Here is a 20,513-nt window from a genome sequence, read left to right on the forward strand (position 1 = left end):
CCTTTTTTCTAGCAACAAACAGGTGTTAAGATGTTAAAACACCAAACTGAAACCTTTTACAAGGAATCACGTCTGCATTAACGACAATACTTGTGGTCAGAATGCAAACAAAAAACACACTGATAATATATGCATAAAATTTTGATTTAAAGCTTTCGTGACTGCAGGGATTCATATTCTTGGTTCTTTCGGTAAAAATATTATTATTTTATTGTTTCCCTTCTACGTGACTTTACCGAAAGAACCAAGCATATAATATATGCGTTGTCTTTGAAACTAATTGGGTCACACCAGAGACAGCTTTCTTTTGAGCCTAGTCTCAAAACGGCGTCCTCTGGTCTAACACCGTCCCTTCCAGGTGCGCCCATGGCCTGCCCACTCCTGGCAGGGGAGAGGGGTCCCCCTTTCCGAGGCCAAAGGCACGCCACCCCTTCCTCGGGTCCGGGGAAAAGGCAGTTGTTGCGAGGCCGTGGCATTACAGCTATACTTTGCCAATTATTACTTTGAACATTCACTTAATACCTCTTCTCACCTAAAGCAGTCAAGACGAGATGAAGAACACGGAAAAAAACACCCTTACAAATCCCATAATTCGAGGGTATCTAATGCATGTGACGAGGTGATGTATTTCACCTTTAATCATGGGTGTATTCATAGCACTTGTCTTACATAAACCTAGCAGTAACATGCCCATATAAAGTAGAAGATTTAGACTATCATTCTCTTGGTTCAATTTTGAATCATAAACCACACCCTTTTAAAGCAAAACATAATCGGTCTCATTCCTCAGTCTGCCGTGAGCACAAAAGTGGTAGGAGGGTTGGGTCTGCCCACGTCGGCTGGGCTGGGGCAAGTGTTTTGGGTAGAGAAGATAAATAGCCAGGCTTGACCACGCAGCCAGTTTAGTTTCCACGTGAATTTACAACAATGGCAGACATCTCGACAGCAGCAGTGACCCTTTCCGATGGTCACAAAATGCCTCTGCTTGGCCTGGGCACATGGAAGGTACATCACACTGCACCCCACACACTCGATTATTTGCACCCATCGTCAGAACCTGCATTAAATAAAAGTGTATGTAAAAAGATGAAAAGTGCATCGAATGGGCAGGAAAAGATGAAAAGTGCATCGAATGGGCAGGAAAAGATGAAAAGTGCATCGAATGGGCAGGAAAAGATGCACTCCACACATGTACGTGCTGTACAATCAATGGCGGAGCCAGGATTTTCAGGTAGGGAGGGGGCAACCTCTCCAGCAATTAAAAATGATAGATAGGAGTTGTTAGTAATAAGTAAGGACTTGTCCCTTGCTTTCTATTCGACGCGTGTGCGGCGATGGCGCAGACATCGATCGAGGGTCAAATTTGAACCGCGTTGTGTGATCGGCATCGCGCTCGCTGAAGGTGTCGATGCCTTCAGGGAAGTCGTGGACTGTAGACGCAACTGCGCACAATTCTGAGTCACTTATAACTGCTTTGCCGTTACTTATTGCCAATTATGGACTCAGACAATTGTCATATCATCTCATACAGTCCCTGGCACGTAATAATATGCTACACAGTGGTAGTGGGGGTCCCAAAATGCTGATTTATTACTAATAAACCACAATGATCCGATCGAAATTCGGGATTTCGATCGGATCATTGTGGGGACACGTGCCACCCCACCCCCACAATTGGCTCCGCCAGTGTGTGCAATGGTTGTCAGATATCGTGAATATTCTTGTGTTTCGATTAGTTGCGAATGCGTGGCTCTGCTGTAACTATATATTAAATTTAACAACACGTTTTTTTTCTACAGCTCATAAAATGAGAAGCATAGTGTACAGATGTTATACTGTATATAGTAGGATTTGAAAGACGTATTTACTGAAAAGTTATTGTAATAACTGTGCATTTATCTTTTAACAGGTTTCATAAGTGTGGGTTTTATAAGTCTGTACTTAACATGTAATTGCATTCCCATCACTGTGGCAAAGTTGTCCATTTGATCATGATCCTCCTATATCTCCTATATCTAGGCATTTGACTGGGTGATATGTATGTTGAACTTCTTTCGCACCATACGTAGCCAACTGTGCTAATCGGAAGTGTGGGGGGAGGACGTCAAACTAAACGCAAAAAAGCAGTTCTAAAGAAATTCGGTTTCCAATCTAGCTGATTTAAAAAGCATAGCTCCAGTGGCTTCCTAATATCGGAAGGAAGAGCGTTCCAGACGGCCGCAGATGCACAACCGAAGGGCGCAGTGACCGTCTTTGTTGTGTCAGCCCAACAACTCTCCAAGCTCGATGATGTAATTACAGTTTTGTGTGAGAGGTCAATTGGGGCAAGTCTACGAATAACTAAAATATATATTTTTGTTAATCAGGTAAGGCCCATTGAGCTATACAGCTATTTTTCAGAAGCGACCTGGCCACAAATGATTGCTTAACGAAGTGGCTTATCATCACGTGGAAATGTACAGCAGCCAAATAACTCTAAACGCACGTTGCTTCTAAATGTGGAGGGAAAAACCGGAGGACCCGGATAAATAAAAAAAAATCCACGCCACTCCAAATATACAGGCGTTAGGGACGGGATCGAACCTATGCGCAGCAATCTGTATACCAGGCGAGGTAGGTAACAATCTCGACACAGTGGTTGGAGGTGTGTACCACAAACAGAATGATGGTTGATAGCCAAACTATGCAGTGTCCGGATAATAATCTTGCGAGGTAGATTTAAAGCAGTTTTGAGCTGTTGTACAAACTGCAAAAAGACTTGTAGCTGGACTTGCTTATGATCGGGTCGGTAGTTTAATATGTTGTAGTCTTCCTATTGGACAAAAAAAAACACATTTCGAATGAAAATCTTCTCCTGTATGTGTGAAAATAAACGACTCGTTACAATTTGAATGTCGATCATTCCTAGCTCAATAATTGAGTATGAAACACAACAGAAACAGTACAGTACTGTAATGAGAGATCATTGTACGGGACAGCCACACGTAGCTAGACCAAGCAATCAATCGTGCAACTTAGTTTTCTTTGTATCGTATATTTTTTTAGCCTGGGATAGTGTTTGGATGGGCGACGACGTTGTCAGAAGACAGTGCAGCGAAATCCATTGCCGATGTGTACTTTGTCCCAATGTCAAAGCGCTCCACCTTTAAACACACTCCACCAACCAGCCTCGTCGACTAGGTATGGTGAAATAACTCCCGTTGCACGAGTTTGACATTCTTGCGGTGTAGTGGTTGAACTTTACACTAACAACTTTTGGTCTTTCTTCAACACAGCGAAACCCAATCTCGCTTCTCTGTCTCCGCACACCTCGTCTCCAGCTCCTCTATTACTACGCTCTCTCCACTGCTAACTGCTCCGTCTTCTTCAGCTTCGCTATCACTATGCTCTCTCCACTGCTAACTGCTCCGTCTTGCTTCAGCTTCGCTATCACTATGCTCACTCCACTGCTAACTGCTTCGTCTTGCTTCGCTATCACCATGCTCCAACTCTCTTCTAAACTCTGTTTCCGAACTCCACGTCTTCACCGCACAGCTCCCAACTCCAATCTCTCTCTCTGTCTCCCCCCAATGTATCCCCATTATCATTATCGCTAATTAATTGGTCCGCGTGCCTCCGCACGCCTCGCGTCTTCAACCACCTGCCTTTTTGCAGACACCTCGACGCCTCCTCGGCCCCAGCAACAGCACCAACCAATCACAGCCCTTCTGGCTTAATTGGCCCGACCGTTACGTCATCACCCCAGCCTCTTCACCTGGCTGTCCTAACACGACCCCACTGTTTCCGCCGTCGCCTCAGGCTGACCCCAGATAAACCCCACACTGTCCGTGTGATCAATACAATCGCGCAGTTTTCCCCAGCACACCTTCCTACTCCACTACATCGGCATAGGTTTAGTGGCGCAAAGCTAGGGCCTCGCACCAATTGGTGGGTTAGGGGCCGTCCATAAATGACGTCACGCGATTTTGGACGATTTTTGACCCCCCCCCCCATCGTCACACGGCGTCACAAAAAGTCAGACCCCCCCCCTCAAATATGACGTCACAAAGCTCTGCCCCCCCCCCCATCCCCCAAATAAAACATGCTTCAAATCGCTTTAAACTATTGTCGTTGTAGTGCATATTTAATGTGCCGCTGCACTCTGATGTTGTATGAGAAAAGATGTATTAAAAGTCTATTTAATTAAATAGAACGTGCTGTCTATATTTATTTAAAGTTGCGCATTTTGATGTGACGTCACATTTCTCACCCCCCCCCCCCCTCGTCACACATCGTCACCGCTAGTTGCGTGACATCTCCATATATAAAAGGCAAAGTTGTGATTATGTGTGTCTGTTCAAAATGTTTAGCGTACTTCCCCAAATGCAACAAACTGGAAATTTGACATGTGGGTACTTTCCAAACTGTACACCATGCAAAAATTATAAAAATACACTTTTAGTTTTTTTGGGGGGGGCGGGCGAGCTCAATAATGCATATATTTTTTGCACGGCAAGTGAGCTGTGACGTCAAATCTGTCACGTGGCACGCGCATGTGGAAGCTTGACGCATTGTAGTGGTTAGCGCGCTGTGTGTGTGTCTGTGTGTTTGTGTGTCTGTGTGTGTGTCTGTGTGTGTGTCTGTGTGTCTGTGTGTGTGTCTGTCTGTGTCTGTGTGTCTGTCTGTGTGTCTGTCTGTGTGTGTGTCTGTGTGTGTGTGTGGAAGCGCAACGCATTGTAGTGTAGTGGTTAGCGCGCTGTGTATGTGTCTGTATGTGTGTCTGTGTGTGTGTCTGTGTGTGTGTGGAAGCGTAACGCATTGTAGTGTAGTGGTTAGCGCACTGTGTATGTGTCTGTCTGTGGCTGTGTGTGTGTCTGTGTGTGTGTCTGTGTATGTGTCTGTGTGTGTGTCTGTGTGTGTGTGGAAGCGTAACGCATTGTAGTGTAGTGGTTAGCGCGCTGTGTATGTGTCTGTCTGTGTGTGTGTCTGTGTGTGTGTGTGTCTGTCTGTGTGTGTGTCTGTGTGTGTGGCAAAACAACCCCCTACCTCCTCGCGGTGCCGGACGGCCAACTCTGTCGTGGACAGTGCTGTGGGGGGAGATCCAATTCCGATTGGCTCCTCCCCTCATGGCGTCTGTGTCCACCACAGTGGATAAACGGGGGCTCTGGACGGGTGCGAGGGGCTGGTAACCCCTCCACCTTCAATTAATTACCACTAAACTACGAATACAAACTTTAACTACTAAGCTTGTGCCAGAGGCCCCGGGGGGACAGCCGTCTATGACGTCTCCTGGCCAAACCCCAATTGGCGGAGCCAGGAGATTGAATCTCTACCCTCAGGGCTCCTCCAGAAACAACGAAAAGCCACTACGGATGGCCACGTGGAATGTTCGAACGCTCACTGCGGAGGAGAGGCTGCCACTCCTCTGTTGGGAGCTGGACCGGTACCGCCTGGATCTCTGTGGCATTCAGGAGGTCCGGTGGACCGGTTCTGGCTCCTGCCACCATGAGGGGTGGACAGTCCTCTACTTGGGGCAGCAGACTGCCAAACAACAGGGTGTGGCTCTTCTTTTGAACAAAAGAATGAAGGGGGCGTGGGAGCGTGGCGGTGAGGTGTGGGAAGCTGTAAGCCCCAGGCTACTTTGGGCTCGCCTTCCCATCAACCGGAGGTGAGGAGTGGTGGTCATGGTTACTTATGCCCTCACCGAAGACGAACATCCGTGGAGGGATGCAGGCAAAGCCGATGAGTCAGATGCCTTCTATGACCTCCTGTCACAGGTGCTGGCTAAAGTGGCCCCTCGGGATAGAGTCATCTTGTTGGGTGACTTCAATGCCCGAGTTGGTCATGATGCTGGCACCTGGTCTGGAGTGATTGGAGGGCATGGGGCAGATCAGCGCAATAACAATGGTAGGAGGCTGCTAGATTTTTGTGCAGCCGATGGGCTTGTAATTACCAACACGCTGTTCCGGCATCGGCGCATCCACACAACATCATGGATGCATGCCGGGTCCAAGCAAGAACATCTGCTGGACTACATAGTGATGGACCAGCGGGTGCGAGCCCATGTCCTTGACACCAGGACCTACCGTGGAGCTGATCTGCCCTCTGACCATCGACTAGTCATCTATATGATGCAGCTGCCATTCTTCCACTCCGGTGGTGGGTGTACACCCAGGACCCCATTCCAACCTAAAGTGGCCTGGTCTCAGTTATCTGATGAAAGTTGCAAGCGAGAATTTCATCATCGCTTGCGGCTGGGGTTGGCATCGTCCCCCATTCCTCCTGATGTCGAGGGTAAATGAGCGAGGTTTAGGACTGTGACTCATACAGCTGCAATGGCTGCTTTGGGTACGCGGTCCAGACCTCCCCAGGATGGTTGAGAAAAAGCGACAGGCCCACTGCCATCGGCTACAGAATCCCACGTCAGAAAATGAGGAGGCTTACCGCAGCCTTCGCTCGGACGTTCGGAGAGCCGTGAGGCGCTGCAAGGATGGGTGGTGGTCGCGGGTTGCTGAGGAGATGGAGTCTGCCTCAGTGGCCCGTGATCACAAATCTCTATTTATCTCCATCAAAAAAGTAACCTGCAGCGCCACACCTATTACCATCATTAGGGGAAAAAACGGTGATCCAATCTCCGACCCCCAGGAACAGGTTTGCAGATTTGCTGAGCATTTCTTTGAGGTCCTAGGGGAGGGGAAATCCCTCAGCCAGGAAAACATCGTGGCACAAAGTGGGGATGACCCTGCTGAGGCTGCAGTGCCTCAAATATTGGAAGAAGTCACCCCCTGTGAGTGGCTGGCTGAGGTGCCATCTGTTGAGGAAGTGCTGAGGCGATCCGTAGTCTGAGACCAGGAAAGGCACCGGGTAGAGACGATCTCCCAAGCCAAATGCTGAGGGAGGGTGGCGTTTGTGCACAGACTGTCCTATATGACATCATAACAACAATCTGGACCACTGGACGGGTTCTGCAGGATTGGAAGGATGCCCTGGTGGTCCCCCTCTTTAAGAAGGGGGACCGCACAGACTGTAACAACTACAGGGGCATCTCACTCCTCAGTGTGTCGGGAAAGGTCCTGGCAAGGATTATTCAACATCGCCTTGCCAGGCACGCTGAGGAGAGGCTTGCGGAGCCCCAATGCGGTTTCAGGAAAGGGCGGTCCTGTACAGATGCCATATTTTCTGTCCGTCTGCTACAGCAGAGGTGTAGGGAATCCAGCAAGACCTACATCTCTGCTTTTTTGACCTGGTCAAGGCCTATGATACCATCAGTAGGCCTGGGCTCTGGGTTGTTCTTCGTGCTTTTGCAGTCCCTGACCCTCTGCTCACGATCATTAAGGATCTTCATGATGGTGAGTGGGCCCGGGTCAAACTACGTGGCCGGGAGTCAGAGCCATTCCCTGTACACCTTGGGGTGCGACAGGGATGTCCTCTGGCTCCCACATTATTTAACATATATTTTGACCACGTAGTTCGTGAAGCCTTCAATAGCTGTACCGGGGGAATCTCCATATGGTACATATATAATGGGAGGCTGATCGATGCCCGGGTGCGGTCAAGGGATGGCTCCCTATTGCTCAACCACGTTATGTATGGCGATGATTTGATAATAGCTGCTCATTCAGAGGAGGAGTTGGAGACGCTGCTGCTGGGACTGGAGCGTGCCACTAAGAGATGTGGCCTTACCATCAGCCCCACCAAAACTAAGCACCTGCCTGGGTATTTTGTACCATCGGACACTCCACCCCCAAAACTCCCAATCGGTGATGGGGCAGTTGTGGAGAGAGTGGAGAGTTTCCCATACCTTGGCAGTGTGCTTATGACCAGCTCCAGTTTAACAGCAGAGGTCTCACTCCGAATCAGTCGAGCGGCAATGTCTTTTCATCGGTTGTGTAACGCTGTGTGGAAGCTACCTGGTCTGTCGCTCCACACTAAGCTTCAGGTCTTCTCGGCCACGGTCATTCCCTCCCTTCTCTACGCTTGCGAAACGTGGACCCCCCTAATGGAACATCTTCGCCGGTTAGAAACATTTAGGCTAGCCTGCCTACGATCCATCCTGGGTTTAACCAGGCTGGATTGTGTGAGGAGCTCACAAATTCTTGAAAGATCTGGCAAGGTCCCATCGGTGAGCTCCTCCGGCAGGCAAGGCTGCGTTGGCTGGGTCATGTAGCCCGCATGCCCAGCCACCGCATGCCGAAACAGCTTTTGTTCGGCCGGATCGAGGGGGCTAACCGGGCGCGGCACGGGCTAGAGAAGAGATGGAGTGATGTGGTACAGGAGGACGTGGAGCTGAGTGGACTTGCCGATGACTGGTACCAGCGGTGTCAAGATCAGCCTCTGTGGAGGAGGCTCATGAAGGACGCTATTTGGCAGTTGGAGGCAGTCGCCCTCCAACAACAACGGAGGGCGGAGGAGCGATGCTCACAACAACGAGCGGAGCGCCGGGTGGCTAAAGCATAGCAGGTTGGCACAGTAGGGGGCACAGGTGGTGCATCAGCCAGTCATCTCAGTCGACCCGTGGCACCTGGGTCTGCCCCGTGACCTCCTGCCAGCGGGCGTTCGACACTTCACGTGGCCTCAAGGTGCACATGGCCTGGCACAAGCGTCGTGGTGACGTCACCGCCACTTAGTGGCGAATGGCGGTTGTTGTTGTGTGTGGAAGCGTAACGTATTGTAGTGTAGTGGTTAGCGCGCCACGCTACGAACCCGGCGATCCGAGTTCGATTCCCACTCACAGCCACCACCACCGGTGACGATTATTTCAACCGGTCCTGGGCCTCCCCTAGGTCAACTCAGCCTCAAACGAGTAACTGGTGTGCTGTGTGAACATCGCCACTGGGGAGACAAAGGCGGCCGGGCGTGGTGGATCCAAGTCTCGGGCGACAGCCAGTAATTTCGTAAACAGCGACACATTTTTGTTTCAAAATCAACAATTGTTTGTGAATGTGTTGCAATTATGAATGCGCTATGCAGAATTAGTTATTCACTTGCTGTATATAACGTTGAAAACTCTGTACAGTATCTTGATAAAGAATAAACATTTTGACCCGTTCCCACTACAGTTGCACAATTCAAGACTGTCCATTTAGCCTTAAACAAATATGCATTGTTCCCACACCTACACACTCCCTACAATAATGCCAACTCACGCAACGACCGCTTTTCATTTCTAGGTAATTAATCAATCTGTGGTTTGGATAGCGGTCGCATGTGACATTGCGCAATAAATCACTTCTCCTATACAATCACAATCATCCCACAGTAAACATGCAACGTTGGGTCAACGTGCAAGGTCAACATTTGCCCAAGGTTGCATGGCTTTGGTGTTGGGGGTATAGGTTGTAGTGGTGATGTTGTTGGCATTATAAGCTGTGGTGGTGGTCAAGGTTGTGCAATTGCCTGTGTGTACGACAGCAGGAGCCAGAACTGCCTCAACAATGAGTGGGGCTCTTAGCAATTGGGGGAGAGACAGAGATGCAAAGACACGAGAGATACAGAGACACACAGACACCGGCTTAGATCAAGGGTCGGCAACCTTTGAAAGAAGAGGAGACGTTCTTTTGTTTTTTCGTCTTTGACCAAAATAGTTCGAGAGCCGCATCTACACAAACACAGCAGGTTTACGACAGATGACAACACACATTCTGACTTAAATAAACTAAATGCGTGATGTAATAAACTGCGTCTATTTCGTTCCCCCCCCCTCTTAGTTATTTTTTAACAACACATTTTGACTGTTGTACATTTTGTTGTCACCAGGACATTCCACAGTGACCCATTCCCTGCAAGATTTACTAAATTATCTTTACGCATTTAGCTGGCACAAAAACTGACACCTTTAGATCAAGGGTCGGCAACCACAACACAAGCAGTCAAAATGCAAACAAAAAGAGACAACTCTGATAATGATATGCACTGTCCTTGAATTTGATTGGTCCACACCCGAGACGGCTTTTCTTAGAGCCTAGTCTCCACTGGTGTTGGACCAGATGACACCGTAAGGCGTACAACTCAAAAACAGCACACTATCAGAGTATTGAAAGCTCGGGGTAAGCCTTTACATTATGAGACCTCCTTTGCCAGTAGCAAAATATAGTAATAGGTTTTTTACCCTTTTTAGGTGTCATCTGGTCCAACACCAGTGGAGACTAGGCTCTAAGAAAAGCCGTCTCGGGTGTGGACCAATCAAATTCAAGGACAGTGCATATCATTATCAGAGTTGTCTCTTTTTGTTTGCATTTTGACTGCTTGTGTTGTGGTTATTGCAAACATGATCCCTTGTATAAAGGTGTCAGTTTTTGTGCCAGCTAAAAGGGTAAAACCCTATTACTATATCTTGTTACTGGCAAAGGAGGTCTCATAATGTATCTTTACGCAGCCAAAGAGCCGACCCCTAGAGCTAGACAGAGATAAAGAGAGAATGAGACAGAATGTATACACACGTACAGCTTGTGCAAGTCGATTGAATAAGTTCAAGTGTAAAATAATAAAACTGATTTGTTTGAATGTAAAGGTGTGTCTCAATCCCATTCAAAAGTGAGGACTGGGTTTCGCTGTAGTGAAGAAGATGGTGCTTATCAGATGAGTTAACCATTTAGTCAACATGTACTACACTGTAACTTATTTACATGCTTTATTCCTAAAGGTATGACTTGCAGAATGTTATCTTCAGGTAGGTATTATTTTTTTAACCTTGAGGTAAAATTAAGGAAAACAGTTGACTAAATCAATAAGAGTTCAGTCGAAATGTGTGCTGGGTAAAAATGCTGCCCGGGCAAGTGCTAACCCATCTCCGACCCTAATCTCATAATTGCTCGTTCAAGACCGGCCAAGCATGATTAACAATTGCTCATGTCTCGAATACTGTACCACATTTAATGTACAATCATGAATATGTGTACAGTATTTTCTAGCTTGATCAGAAAGTGAATGTTGATTATTTTTTTGTGTTCTTCCTGGTTCAGCAGTTCCACTGCTGGATTATTTTTCCCGCCTGAGGACGACCGCTTGGCTTGCGATCGAAACGTCGTGATATATTATTTTTTATTTTATTTTTCTACCTACGTGACTTTACCGAAAGAACCAAAGAGTATAGATTCCTGCGGTCATGAAAGCTTCAAATCAAGATTGATTTTTTATTGAATAACTAATGTATAGTCCGGTAATTGTATAATTATCTGTTCAATTATTTAATCAAAAGAAAGCCCCCATAATCTAATAGATGTTTACAAAGGTGGTGTTGATATCATAAACCATAAAGTATGGTGTCCAAGAATCATCTGAATGTTTTTATTCTGTGACCATGTTTTTTTTACCACTTGGGCTATCTGAGAAAGAAACGCGAGTATTAGGAAGCGGAATCGCTATGCATTCTGTTTAAGATTGTGAATAATAGCAATAGGGCCACAGACAATAGTTTTTTTCACAAACCCTACAGTTGCCGTGAATACCACGGGTAGTAGGGCCATGGGAAATTTCTTGATATGGAGATAAACAGTGAAAAAACTGTTACAGATATGGAGAGACACACACTGATAGCGCAGGGGCGGAGCCAGGATTTCAGGCCGGGGTGACATTCAACAAATGTTAATTTCAAGAATGATTAGAGAGTCAGGCTGTTGAACTAGACGCCATCGGTTGGCGACACGCTCTGACAATGCAGTTGCACGGAGTCCGCCAGACCGAGTGTCGTACACTTACACGCAGAATGTGACCCCTGTCACCCCCCCCCCCCTGGCTCCGCCCCTGCTGATAGGCACAGAGTAGGGGTCTTCATATTTTACATACTTAAAGCCAAACCTAACACTGCAGTGTTTCATATCCGCTTTGTGCTGTGTTTCCATCACCAGTCCAAGCCACAGCAGGTCTGCAAGGCCGTAGAGGCGGCTATTGAGGCGGGGTATCGACACGTGGATGGAGCCTACGTCTACCAAAATGAGGATGAGGTTGGGGCGGGTGTACGTGCCTGCATTGCCAAGGGCATCGTCTCCCGAGGCCAGCTGTTCATTGTCAGCAAGGTGTGCATCCTGTACTGTATTACATTTACCATAAAGTTCCAAGTCCATTGTCTATATTTATGCTGAATGACAGACTTGACCATCAATAGGAAAAACAAGTTCCTATATGAATTTGGGCCCGTCGCCTTCTAACTCCAAATTGTTTAGAAATCCACTGACAAACTTTTCATTTACACCTTTAAATTAAACCACGTATCTGCTATTTCATTGGGTTCCTTGACTGATCCCAAATACAATCACGAATCAACTACAAAATCACCCTGCCTCAAAAATCCCCAAGAGACTCACCCCTGCCTACCCTTTATCTTTCATCTTGATCGAGTGCCCCCTTCATGCAATCATATAAGGATTTATAATAAAATGCCGGTTGACCTTCACTCAATGGGAGGTCAGCCCTTCTCTGGAGCTGTTCCTCTTGTTTGGATCTCCATTTTGATTGCAATTGTATTCCCAATATACTATTGGCATTTTGTCACAGGTTACATTAATTTATATTTGGATATCCGTGTGTCAGAAAATCGCCTTGAAATATTGCATTAAAAAACTACTTCTAATGTGCTTCACAAAGCTCTTACACACACTAGGGACACATGTTACATGCCTTGTAAAGAGATGTTTAATGGCTGGCAATCACCCCAACATTTATATTTCTCAGAACTATAATATGTTGCATTGAGTGAAGAACCACATTTAATATGATGTTATTATCTGGTCACTTGGCTGATACCACAAATTCCCTACATTTTAGAACTTGGTTTGATCACAAGTGGCCCCCCATAATGAAACCCAGGAACTCAATGGTACCAGCTCAGGGCTCTTACATATATAATCCCCAAACCCTATCCAGCCACCTCTACTAATTCTGTTGTGTGAAATTTTAGTGAATTGTGAGATCAGCCTATAACTGTTACTGTGCTTGTGTGTTGACTGTGAGCAGCTCTGGGGCAAGTTTCATGCCCCTGCCGACGTGAAGCAGTGTTTTATGAAGACACTGACCGACCTGGGGCTTGATTACCTGGATCTCTATCTCATGCATTCCCCCATGGGCTATCAGGTGTTGCATCAATAACTTATTACATTCATATTTCGCTGTATATACACTGACAATATAAATTCATACGGACAATGCTTAGAGTAGAAAACGTATCCTGTATATTCAACCGTGAAGATGAAGTTGCGATGAGAGGAGATGGGTATTTGAGTGATCAGTAACCAAGGAAAGACCAAAAGGCAAATGGTGGGAAACTAAGAGTAGACCTTGGAGGATTGATTGCAAGAGCCAACATATTTACGTTAATGCAACTAAATTGTTGACAAATAATACCGGTCCTACACAGCGACAATTTATAATTAAGTAATATATTGTACATTTTTTTTATTTGTTAACATTTTTTCATTGTTGCATTGTATTTATAATTTCTTTTCAATTCATGGACATTGGCATATTTTTTTTAATAACCACTGTAAAACCATTCATAACCTGTCCTTTACAAACATGGGTTGTGTTTGCTGTCAAATAAAATAGTTTAACTGGGAAAATGTGTCTGCTTCCCAGTATCTCTTAAAATATGAATACATTTAATTTGAATTCTCTTTCAAAAATAAAGCCAAAGAGCTTGACACGAAACAACAATTAAGCGTTTACGATTTCAAATATTCATTAAAAAAACTGTGAAGACTGAACACGGAACAGGTATATTTGATGCTACTTGGATAAATGAGCTGTGCATTCATTTACCTCGAGGCATATGTTATGGTGCTGTATCATTTTGACCGTGACTTTTTCCCATTTCAGAATGTGGGAGAGGAATTATATCCCACAATGGACGGCAGGCTTCTCTGCTCGGATGTTGATTACCTGGACACCTGGAAGGTGACAAGTGATGCTCTGTGCTTTCTCAACAAATATAAATACAACAGCATGATTATCCTGCAAACGCCTTCTATACATGGGCTCTCATGTTCCTTAAAATGAATGTAACACCACTTTGTATGCGTAAGGCAGCTCCAAGCAACCCTTCAAGTACGTGCACATGCATGGCCATTTTGTCAATGCACTGGCTCGGGTCATGGGTGATGTTTGACCATGGTTTTCTACTGCCGTTTGTGGAAGTTGTAGGTGGGGGAGCATTTGGGTTTAGTATAACAATGAATGTTGCTGCACTGCCACCTGCAGTACACATCGTGGCACTGGAAGGCATATTTCGATTTAAAGCTTTCGTGACTGCAAGGATTCATCTTCTTTGGTTCTTTCGGTAAAGTCACGTAGAATGAGAATAAAATAATAAATTATTTCTTATTGTGTTATTTTACTTTATTAATTTATTATTTTATTCTCATTCTACGTGACTTTATCGAAAAAAACAAAGAAGATGGAAGGCATATCTCAACGAATGTGTGGCCAGCGGGCACCCAGTTAAGTACACTGCAGGATTAGCACAGCTTAGCTTCTGATATCTCAAAGGATCGGCGCATTGTGGGAGATTTGGTCATATAAACTTTACGCATTTTATTTAAATTTGCCATGAAGTAGCTTTATGTAACACCATATACAATGCGCTTTACGGTATACATATTGTTTCATCGCGCTTTCCTCTGAAGTTGGTGTCTTCAACACCTTCAGTAAGAGTAAGGGTAACAACAATCAAGGTGAAAATATGTTTAATAAATTGCATCCGACTTGACGCAGAGGACATGCATCTACTTTGGCTAGCCATCGAACAAAGACCGTCACAGCATCGTGCACTTTTAAAAGAGTTTATGTGGCCATATGGAATTAGGAAGCCACTGGAGCTGTGTACTTTTGAATCTAGATTTTAAAAATAATTTATTTAGAACTTTTTTGTGTGTGTTTAGCTTGTCCTCCTCCCACCGCACTTTCAGTTAGCACGCTTGGCTATGTTTGGTGCGAAAGAAGTTCAACATACGTAAGCACCTGTGAGCGTTTGTAACAAATGATGAAAATTAATTATAAATGCCGTTGAGTTTTAACAATCAAGCGGTGGTAATTCCGATTCTCTCAGGCAATGGAGGACCTGGTGAAAGAAGGGCTGGTCAAGTCTCTTGGCGTCTCCAACTTCAATATCCCGCAGCTCAATCGACTGCTGTCCTCTGCTTCGATCAAGCCTGTCGTCAATCAGGTGCGCAGTTGTGTGGGTGAACACAAGTTGTCACGCGCGTATGTTCAACTTCTTTTGCACTGTACGTAGCCAATCGTGCTAATCGGAGGCACGAAATTTGTGAATGCAAATGACTGGACGCTGCATATACACCTCGCCAACAACATATGGTTGGTGTCGTCTGTGCTGTGAGGACGTCGGACGAGGGAAAATGAGGTAGAGGGGTCTTAAGCTGCTGATCACTGGTTCAGGGCATCTCAAATCATGTTGGGACATGTCATTTGTATTGATCAGGTCACTGTGTAATATCCTCATGTGATGGGAGAATATCACAGTATGTGTGCGTTGTATGAGCACAAGAAGTTTACATACATGGGGAGAACTGGAGTAATCGTGTGTTCTTTGTGTTTTGTGTGTGTACGTATTTCTCTGTTTCTCTCTTTCACGTTCAACATTTTTCTGTGCCTTCATACATTGCCGTGCCTCTCTATGCATCTGTATCTCCGTGTCGCTCTCTGTGCTCCTGTTTGCGTGTCTCTGTTTTTCTGTGCATTTATCTCCATATCTCAGTGTCTTTCTCCATTTTCTGTATATCTCCACGTCTTTCTTGATGTCGCTCTCCATATGTGTGTGTGTGTGTCCCTGTGTCTCTTCATACCTCCACTTGTCTCGAAGTTTTTAATGTATCTCATTCTCTCCAACTGTCTTTCTCCGTGTGACTTCATCTCTCTGCATCAATGTACAGACTTCTCTCTTTCCCCCCCCCCATAGGACACAGGGCTCCAATCTATGGTTTGGCAGCTCTGAGCCTTGGGGATTCGTAGAGTAGGTTAGGGGGCGGGGGGGGGCTACAACTGCTCTCCCATCGTGCTTTTGCGCACGTGTGTACAAGTGTGTTCATGTAGAAGGTGGTGGGGAGCGGTAGTGGAGTGAATCGTGCGCTGCGCTACGAACCACCGCGAACCTAGTTTGATTCCTGCTCACGGCAAACACCGGTGACGATTATCTGAACCGGTCACGGGCCTCCCCCTAGGTCGACTCAGCCTCAAATGAGTACCTGGTACAATGAGTAAACGTCGCCACTGGGGATACGAAGGCAGCTGGGCGTCGTCTTGGCCACCCACCCCCTCGTGCTGCGTCGGCCTTCATAGGTGCTCGCTAACCGCACTTGCCCCAACAGTCTGTCACACGCTTTATGGGGGATCTTTGTTTTTGTTATATGTGGCAGGTGGAGCTGCATCCATACAATGCACAACCAAAGCTGGTCCAGTTTTGCAAGTCACAGGGCATAGTGCTCACGGCTTACAGCCCCTTTGGCTCACCCGACCGTCCCAGGTGAGACTCGGTTGATCATATTCCCTAGAATTCTCAATTGCACGCCGAATATGGGTTCCATCTATGCTATTGCTCTCTTTTTGATTGCTTCGTTTGAACCTGTTCATTTGACCATGCAGTTTGGCTGCGGCGAAGAGCTCAAACGACAACGTGAAACTGGACAAAGATCCTGGAAATCTTCTGCAAGATCCAGTGGTTGCCGACATCGCTAAGAAGCATGGCAAGAGCAGTGGGCAGGTGACGTGGGATGATTTAGTTTCATGTTCTGTCATCATCAGTCGCCATAACAACAAAAAAAACCTCACCATTTTAATCATGCGTCATTGTCGTCAACACTCTTGCCGTATAATGCATATCTCTAAATAAGGTCTCATTTGGCGTCGTAAAATGTATGTATTGGGAATGATTAAAAGGTCATGGCCAATGCCAGAAATTGGGCAGAAAGAATACTTGACATCACAGCTAGAACCAACAAAACCATAACAATGTCAAAATATCTCCACACTTGAGAGTGGAGATACATAACCGAGGTGATGCTCTGCTCCTTTGTAGTCCTATTCAGTATTTTAAATTCCAAAATTCATGTCACGGGTCAGTCTTTGATAAAAAAAAAAATACTTCTCAAAAACTATTGCTATGTTATACTCATTGTATTTACCAAAATGGGATTAAAGGCTGATTAGGCCCTTCACTAGCATGTGATAGTCAAGCATCCTTAGTATAGAACCACTTGCAAAACCAAAAACAAATACAGATCATTATTACAGAAAAGATGAGAGTTGCAATTTCAAATATGCAGGAGCAGACAAAGTAGCAGTTTGGAACATCATACTCAACGTTGTTTCCGGTTTGTTAGCACCGTGTGCCACAAACGTGCGTAACGAGGAATTAGTGTATATTCAGTTAAAATAAAAGCCAACACGTCTCTCTGCTCTAACGAGCATGGGGAAATTTTCATCGCCATTGGTGGCACCGCCCAGTCATGCGGTGAGATCCCAAAGTGAGCTCATTTTCGTCCACATTTCAGAGATAATGGGGGTGTCTATCTGCGTGATGCTGAGTTTTTCTTACAGTCGCTATACTTGTCTTGTGCCAACAGATACTGCTCCGTTACCATATTGAGAACAATATCGTCGTCATTCCAAAGAGCGTCACACCAGCCAACATTATCCAAAACAGCAAGGTATTGTGAAGTGAAGTACATATGTGTACATGTGCACGCGCTGCAAGCAATGCTCTGAAAGTGCCGTTGGTGTATTACCGCAATAACATCCGCAAAGGCACGCCCTTGTAATCCCATATTAAATTTATTTCAGTGCAAAGTCAGATGTTACTCCTAAAAACTGTATTCATCTTGAGTCAACCGTTTTTCAAGTGCCACCTGTAAACTTCCAGCGACAATATCTACACGTGGATCGCTGGAGTGTTTGGAAATCTTCCTCACCCCTGAATATTGTATTGTATTCTTGAACTTCCCATGTTTCCAGCTCAGGCCCCTGGAATAAACAAACTCTGGGATAACTAGATTGGGCTTTCTGTTCTATGCAGCCTTGATAATTGAGCTCGTTGAATCTCGAATCGCTCGTTGTTAGCGTTCCATAATCTTCACCCCTGTGCCAGGTCTTTGATTTCTCTCTGGATGAAGAGGACTTGAAAAAGCTGGCACAGCTAGACCGAGGCTGGTCTTTGGCCAATTCGCTCTTCACCAAGTAAGCAGCTGCATTGTTGATATATGATACACTTGTAACAGATGTAGCTGAATCGTATGTTTAAAAAGTTTGAAACTAGCACTGTCCTGTAATTGCGCCGTATAACGATCACTACAGGTACATCATACGAGCCCTGCTTATGGATAGAACAAAGTTAAAAAATATTCAGAATCTTTATTTATCCTGGAGAAATCCGATGAGCTATGAAGCGCTTTTGCACAGATGTCCAGTAGGGGTGGTTCAGAAAGTTCCCGGCAACAAACAATACAGAACACTTGACTTAAAGCTTTTGTGACTGCAGGAATTCGTGCGATTTGAGAATTTTCGGTAAAGTCACGTAGATAGGTAAAACTTTTTTTATATATATAAAATAAACGAAAAAACTACGACGTTTCGATCGCAACACAAGCGATCGTCATCAGGTGGAAAAAGGGGACAGCAAAATTACAGCAAAACATTCACCAGACAACACTAAGAGGACAGCACACAGTCCCTCACTAAAATGACACGTAAAAATGTTTAACTATCGATGCATGGGGTAAGGTTGAAAATTACAAATAACATTGTGCAAATGCAGTTGTATGCAGCACTAATCTTCTGCTTCGGAATATTTTTTTGACGGAAGATGAGGACGATGTTAATAAGGTTCAAACTTGATTTGAAGCTTTCGTAACTGCAGGAATTAACTCTTTGGTTCTTTCGGTAAAGTCACGTAGAAATAAAATAAATAAAATAATAGAACACGACGTTTCGATTGCAACACAAGCAGTCGTCATCAGCTCGAAAACAAACCTAGTGAACTTAGAAATATAACGCAATACAAGGTGATGGTTTTGTATGCTGTCTGAAAGCCACGCTTACGGTGGCTTTCAGACAGCATACATTAATTTTTCGTCTCCCCCCTCCTCGTTTCAGAACATAGATGAACTAGTCCTTCTAAATAAACTGCCAAATCGCTGTCCGTGGTGCTAACGTTTTAAAATAAATAAATTAATGCAAACCGACACTTCTTTAAAATGTTTCTTGCCGTTGGTTTTTCACATCTGATGATGACCGTTTGTGTTATGGTCGAAACGTAGTGAGAATTTTTGTTATTGTTTTATATATATTTTATTATTTTATTGTTTCACTTCAACGTGACTTTACCGAAAGAGCTAAGAATATGAATTACTGCAGTCACGAAAGCTTTAAATCAAAATTTTATACTGAGACACACAGAATTTGCGTAAAAATTGCATTTCCGCTCGACCTGCGGGAGTATTTAAAATCCACCCGCTCATGATTATTAACGAGGAGGGGGGAGGGGCCTCTTTTGGCAGTGACGTCACGTACGGATGGAGCACTGTGCTGCGTATATTTATTTTATACCGTCACTTTCTGTAAAGAAACGTCTGCGTAGAATTATTAATTTGATTAACTTTCAATAAAGAAACGTCAAATTTAAAGCGAAATTGCGTTAAAAAATGTCTTGCTTATTATAGTTATGACGGGGTGGGGGGTGTCCTCTTTTGCAGTGACGTCACGTAGATTTATTTTTGACCGTCACTTTAAAAATCCACCCGCTCATGATCATTTTATTATTAATGACGTGGGGGGTGGGGGTGTGGCATGTGGAGTGACGTCATGTGCGGGACACACATTTCTGGGCTATTAAAGTAGTAATTGTGCTTGTGCACCACTGGCAACGTAGCATCACAAAATAATTAGAATAACAGTGGAGAACTCACCTATCGTATCGGAGCTCTGTCGTCCCGACAGTTTTTTGTTCCTTCACCTGAAGAAGGCCGCTTGTGTTGTGGCCGAAAACGTCGTGAGAATTGTATTGTTTAATTTTATTATTTTATTCTCATTCTACGTGACTTTACCGAAAGAACCAAAGAAGATGACCTATCGTACTCGTGTGTCCTCCGACATGCAAAGTAAAGAGTCATGTTTGCAATAATCGTGAGTGTCCGTGACCAGTTGCACTCCCTGTTCTTTACAGATTGAAGGATCACAAATACTTCCCAGTGAACGATGACTACCCATCGCGCTGATGGACATACATCCCAACTTCAGAGGCGCTCTCAGCTGATGCCAATTGAGTTTTGTAATAGATAGGGACAGTGTTTTGCAGCAATTAAATGTGCACAGCATGAGCTTTTAGCGCTTTGCAAAGTGTGGCGGTAATTTTTTTTTACGAAATTACGCTTTTATACACAGCGTTGGTGTTATGCTGAAGTGTAATCGCAAAATAATTCAATGGACGTTAATGTGATACAATAAAACAACATTGAATATTAATTGTCTCTGTGTCTTCTATAAGGCAGTGCTTTGAAAACAATGTAATGCAGCACAGCTGACCGATTCTGTTCTTG

The 20,513-nt window shown here is 45.0% G+C and overlaps 1 protein-coding gene across 1 annotated transcript; it reads left to right on the forward strand.

The window, feature by feature from the left end:
- The first annotated feature begins 825 nt into the window (after nucleotides 1–825).
- LOC116938791 (aldo-keto reductase family 1 member B7-like) lies at nucleotides 826–20,439 on the forward strand. Its single transcript, XM_032946419.2, has 10 exons — nucleotides 826–1,005; nucleotides 11,826–11,993; nucleotides 12,931–13,047; nucleotides 13,789–13,866; nucleotides 15,017–15,133; nucleotides 16,341–16,447; nucleotides 16,567–16,684; nucleotides 17,547–17,630; nucleotides 18,068–18,156; nucleotides 20,141–20,439. The coding sequence occupies exons 1-10, from the start codon at nucleotides 928–930 to the stop codon at nucleotides 20,190–20,192; spliced, it is 1,008 nt and encodes a 335-aa protein (XP_032802310.1). The 5' UTR covers nucleotides 826–927; the 3' UTR covers nucleotides 20,193–20,439.
- Nucleotides 20,440–20,513: the final 74 nt, after the last annotated feature.

The sequence above is a fragment of the Petromyzon marinus genome, chromosome 4, assembly GCF_048934315.1.
Source record: "Petromyzon marinus isolate PM22_M1 ecotype Great Lakes invasive population chromosome 4, UKy_Petmar_22M1.pri1.0, whole genome shotgun sequence".
Classification (NCBI taxonomy): Eukaryota; Metazoa; Chordata; class Hyperoartia; order Petromyzontiformes; family Petromyzontidae; genus Petromyzon; species Petromyzon marinus.

Excerpts from the sequence above, each read along its gene's own strand:
- LOC116938791 (XM_032946419.2), top strand. The coding sequence starts at position 928 with ATGGCAGACATCTCGACAGCAGCAGTGACCCTTTCCGATGGTCACAAA. Across the intron at positions 1,006-11,825 it reads TTGGCCTGGGCACATGGAAG|TCCAAGCCACAGCAGGTCTG; the intron begins GTACATCACACT and ends TTCCATCACCAG. Across the intron at positions 16,448-16,566 it reads GGCTCACCCGACCGTCCCAG|TTTGGCTGCGGCGAAGAGCT; the intron begins GTGAGACTCGGT and ends TTGACCATGCAG.